This window comes from Peromyscus eremicus, chromosome 3, assembly GCF_949786415.1.
Source record: "Peromyscus eremicus chromosome 3, PerEre_H2_v1, whole genome shotgun sequence".
NCBI lineage: Eukaryota > Metazoa > Chordata > Mammalia > Rodentia > Cricetidae > Peromyscus > Peromyscus eremicus.
The window spans coordinates 81002342-81007641 of record NC_081418.1 but is presented as its reverse complement, the minus strand read 5'-3'; the positions used below and the strand labels follow the sequence as shown (position 1 = coordinate 81007641).

General features: G+C 41.1%; 1 gene segment (V, D, J or C); it reads right to left on the bottom strand.

Moving 5' to 3' along the window:
• Window positions 1-583: 583 nt before the first annotated feature.
• On the bottom strand, window positions 584-1083 carry LOC131907017 (immunoglobulin kappa variable 1D-33-like). The segment is given in 2 exon segments: window positions 584-906; window positions 1029-1083. Coding segments are annotated over 2 exon segments (378 nt in total).
• Window positions 1084-5300: the final 4217 nt, after the last annotated feature.

Genomic DNA, 5300 nt, shown 5'->3' with positions numbered 1-5300 from the left:
TATTTGATTTTTGTAAGCAGATCAGTGGACATAGGAACCAGAAGAATTTATGAATTGCTGCAGACAGCTGAGAGCATCAATATCCACTGCTAGCATTTGAAGACACAGCAAAGGATCATGGTTGGACAGCCTCTCCTTTCTCTGAAACTTGTGCTCTAGCTATTTCGGGAAATTCAGGAATGCTTTCTGCTGTCAGCTTCTCTCAGTAATGTTTCTCTGTCCTTTAAATACTGGCACTTAGAAACTAATTTTCTATATTTGAATAATATATGCTGGAATGTTCATAGTAGTTTCCACTCTTCTATAAGAGTCTATGATGTGAATACAAATCAGACTCCTCACAGGGAATGACTGTGTCCTCTGCTAAAGCAGAAAGGGCATTGGTACAATGTAGTGCTGGAGGTGGCAAAGAAGGAAGATATCTAGGGTACAGAAATGACAGTTTAGTCTCTTCAGCCAAGACAAATGACTCTCCATGAGCTTTCTAAAAATCCTGTGACATCTGAGAAACAGTTTCAGTGAGTGATTCATGAGGAGGAGCAGCTGGGGCAGCCCAGCTTCTCATTTCTGCTTCCTTGGGGGTTTATGTTAGGACTTGTATCACTGTGGGAGGAAGCTTATCAGTCTGTAGACAGTAATAAGTTGCAATATCTTCAGACTCTAGGCTGCTGATGCTGAGAGAATAATCTGTCCCAGACCCACTGCCACTGAACCTCGATGGGACCCCATCTGCCAAGTTGGATGCACCATAGATCAGGAGCTTAGGAGCTTTCCCTGGTTTCTGCTGGAACCAGCGTAAATACTTTTTAATATCTTGACTTGCTCTGCAAGTGATGGTGACTCTCTCTCCCAGAGATGCAGACAGGGAAGATGGAGACTGGGTCATCTGAATGTCACATCGGGCACCTAGGAATAGAGACATAATAAATTCCCACATACTTAAGCATGATAAGAGAGGATCTCCCCCAAATGTCAGTCAACAATAATCACAGTGTAACAGTGAAATTCCCATTTTGTTCCCCTTTTACCTAAAAGCCAGAGCAGCAGGAGCCCAAGGAGCTGAGCAGGGGCCCTCATGTCCATGCTGAGTCCTGACTGCAGTGACAACTGCACAGGGTGTGACTGGTATATGAAGAAGTCCTCAAGGCTGTGCGATGAGTGCATGCAAATCACTGGGAACCAGTTAGGGTGGGCACAGCTGCAAGGCTTGTTCATCTCAGTAACTGAGCACAAGTCCTGTGTCCCCAGATGCCTGAGGTCAGACCACATACATGCCTCCAAAGACTGCATTTCTTTTTCTATTTTAAAATTATACTTGACATTTCTAATGTATATAAGCTCTATTTTGAATAATAAATTTCAAAGATTTATTGAGGGTAATACAAATATCATACTGTAAGAGAATATAAAACAGAAAAGGGACTATTAAATATTGAACTCACTCAAATAACTCTAATTGGTTAAAAAATACTATGTGTTTTCCTTGTGAAGTGTTTGTGAGTTTGGAGTAAACAATTCTTTACATTGAAAGAATAATTTATCAGGACCATTTTAATGATTTTAAAAAAAGTAAGATTTTCCAGCATTAACTATGCTTACTACACTACAAAAAGAGGAATTACAGAGTAGGTGCACATATAACACCTTGATCCAAACAAAGTGTGTCACTTGGAGTTCCAACCCCTTATAAAATGGAGGTACTTTCATACTCACAGAGTAAATGGGTAGCATCTGTTTCTCAGTTTTGGGTCCTCCATATTTGCTCTTTTCTATAATTTGCTTCTATTTCCCACAATTCCTCATCATGAAGGTTTGACTAGTAAGGACAGACTTGGACATCTAACAGAAAACATTACTACTCAATACATGGCTCTGCTGTGTATTACAAATGATATTTTCACTTTCGCTCTTGAGCAGTAACTGGAGATATTATCCTGATTTAGGTGACAGCCTCACTATCTGCATGTGTCTGTCAGTCTCCAAACAAGCTAAGAAGCAGAAACGTTTGTGCATCCTCATAACACAAATATTTGAATATAACAGATCACACATCAATGTCTTTGCCTTGGCCAGTCAGCCTTGTTTGTCACCAGAGAAAGTAGAATCTCTTCAGTCTTCAAAACCCAACCTTAGGTACTAAGCCTGGGAATCCAGAGGATCTTTCAAAAACATAACTGTGAAAGACCAGAGAATGTTGCAGCCTGAGCCTGACTCTGCTGATTTTCCAGCATCTGGTCTTGAGTGATGCCCGTGGACAAACACCCAGGATTAAAGCAGCTTCTTCAAGATATAGGACACCCTCCCCACCAGGAATATCACACAGCAGCTTTTGGTGGATTAATAGGAATGCTGGTTTCTCTGTCTCTTCACTTCACTCTCTTTCTGTTGATACCCACCAGTTGTATGTAGCTGGAGTCTTTCTGTCCATGTCCCACCAAGCCCCCGCAGTCCAAGAGACAGTAAAGGTAGTATAAAAAAATAAGCCACATAAAGATGGATGTTACACAGAAAATCGAGATTGTGTTGTCTTTGATATTCTTAACTGCAGAAAGACATTTGATTGTAAAAGCTGTTGAATTAAGCCAATATATATATTTTAAAGGTACCTTGACTTCAAAATTTGGATGTAAGAATATGTTGCTTTGGAAAGGAGGCTCTGCTTTTGTTTCCACAGAAAGCCAGAGGCTATGGATTTGTTCCAGATTAAGATACATCAGGTTTGACCAGCCAAGACCCCCTGAAAGGTCTCCGATGACACCATGGCCCAGATGATCCAACATCCAGAATGTTTTCAAGGCAACTGGCTCAGTGATGACCAAGCTACAATCCATAGTCCCATGGAGGAACTAGGGAAGTAAAGATAGATCAATAGAGCTCCCTAGGAAAGGGAAATAGAATAGATATTTATGGATGGATGAGGGTGGGACTGGAACAGGAAGATCAGCTGGAGAAGGGGATGCAAATGGGGGAAAAGGGAAGGGAATATAGGAAAAGACAGCTAAAAAGTAAGGGCTGTTTGAGGGGTGGTATGGAAACCTAATACAGTAGAAGCCTTCATGTATGTGTGTGTGTGTGTATATATATATATATATATGAAGGTGATCTAAATAAAGCCTACACCTTTCCTGGACCCTGTAACCCATCCCTTTACTTGTAAGTAACCCCACAAAATAAACCTCCCTTTAACTACATGGAGTTGACTTAATGCTACAACCAATAGTTGTACCTCTGCCTCTCTGTGATTTTTGATACTTGGAAGACAGTTCTGCCTCCTCACATGATAACCAAGGATCTGGAGGAAGCCTCTTTCAGGACACTTCAGTGGATGATACCTGGAGGATGATAGATCCTCTCAATCTAAAATAAGCAAATCATTATTTTTCAGGGCATCTGGGATCTGAGTTTTTACCACACCTCCTTTAATAACATGTGCAAATATGAAGGCAATTCTAGAAATATTCAATTTCCACTTACCAATTTCCCTTAGATTGGACTAAGTAATAAATAATTTTGTTTCTGGGTTATACCTTCCTAAGAAAAGGTGTGTTAAAAGTGTAGTAGTGAGTATAGATGCCTTCTTTAAAAAAAATAAATAAATAAAATAAAACAATAATTTCTTTTTTAATTTAATTTTATTTTATTTTACAATACAATTCAGTTCTACATATCAGCCACGGATTCTTCCGTTCTCCCCCCTACCCCCCTTCCCACCAGCCCCCCAACTCCCACCTCCTCCAGGGCAAAGCCTCCCCCGAGGACTGAGATCAACCCAGTAGATTCAGTCCAGGCAGGTCGAGTCCCCTCCTCCCAGGCTGAGCCAAAGGACCCTGCATAAGCCCCAGGTTTCAAACAGCCAACTCATGCAATGAGCAGAGGACCTGGTCCCACTGCCTGGATGCCTCCCAAACAGATCAAGCCAATCGACTATCTCACCCATTCAGAGGGCCTGATCCAGTTGGGGGGCCCCCAGCCACTGGTTCATGTGCTTCCATTTGTTTGGCTACTTGTCCCCGTGCTTCATCCAACCCTGATCTCAACAATTCTTGCTCATACAAACCCTCCTCTTTCTTGCTAATTGGACTCCCAGAGGTCCACCCAGGGCCTAGCCGTAGATCTCTGCATCCAGTTCCCTCAGTCATTGGATGGGGTTTCTAGCATGACAATTAGGGTGTTTGGCCATCCCATCACCAGAGCAGGTCAGTTCCGGCTGTCTCTTGACAATTGCCAGCAGTCTATTGTGGGGGTATTTTTGTGGATTTCTGTGGGCCTCTCTAGCACTTTGCTTCTTCCTATTCTCATGTGGTCTTCATTTACCATTTGACAAAATCTAACACCCCTTCATGATAAAGATCTTGGAGTGATCAGGAATACAGGGAACATACCTAAACATAATAAAGGCAATTTATAGCAAGCCAAGAGCCAACATCAAATTGAATGGAGAGAAACTCAAAGCAATTCCACTAAAAACAGGAATGAGGCAAGGCTGTCCACTCTCCCCATACTTATTCAATATAGTACTTGAAGTTCTAGCCAGAGCAATAAGACAACATAAGGAGATTAAGGGGATACAAATTGGAAAGGAAGAAGTCAAGCTTTCCATATTTGCAGATGACATGATACTATACTTGAGTGACCCCAAAGATTCAATCAAGGAATTGATACAGCTTATAAACACCTTCAGCAACATAGCAGGATACAAGATCAACTCAAAAAAATCAGTAGCCCTCCTATATACAATGGACAAAGAGGCTAAGAAGGAAATGAGAGATACATCACCCTTTACAATAGCCACAAATGGCATAAAATACCTTGGGGTAACACTAACCAAGCAAGTGAAGGACCTATATGATAAGAACTTTAAGTCTCTGGAAAAGGAAATTGAAGAAGATGTCAGAAAATGGAAAGATCTCCCATGCTCATGGATAGGCAGGACTAACATAGTAAAAATGGCAATCTTACCAAAAGCAATCTACAGATTCAATGCAATCCCCATCAAAATACCAACACAATTCTTCACAGACCTGGAAAGAATAATACTCAACTTCATATGGAAAAACAAAAAACCCAGGATAGCCAAAAGAATCCTGTACAATAAAACAACTTCTGGAGGCATTACGATCCCTGACTTCAAGCTCTACTAGGGAGCTACAGTAATAAAAACATCTTGGTACTGGCATAAAAACCGACATGTGGACCAATGGAATCAAATAGAAGACTCTGACATTAATCCGCACACCTATGAACATATAATTTTTGACAAAGAAGCCAAAAGTGCACAATGGAAAAAAGAAAGCATCTTC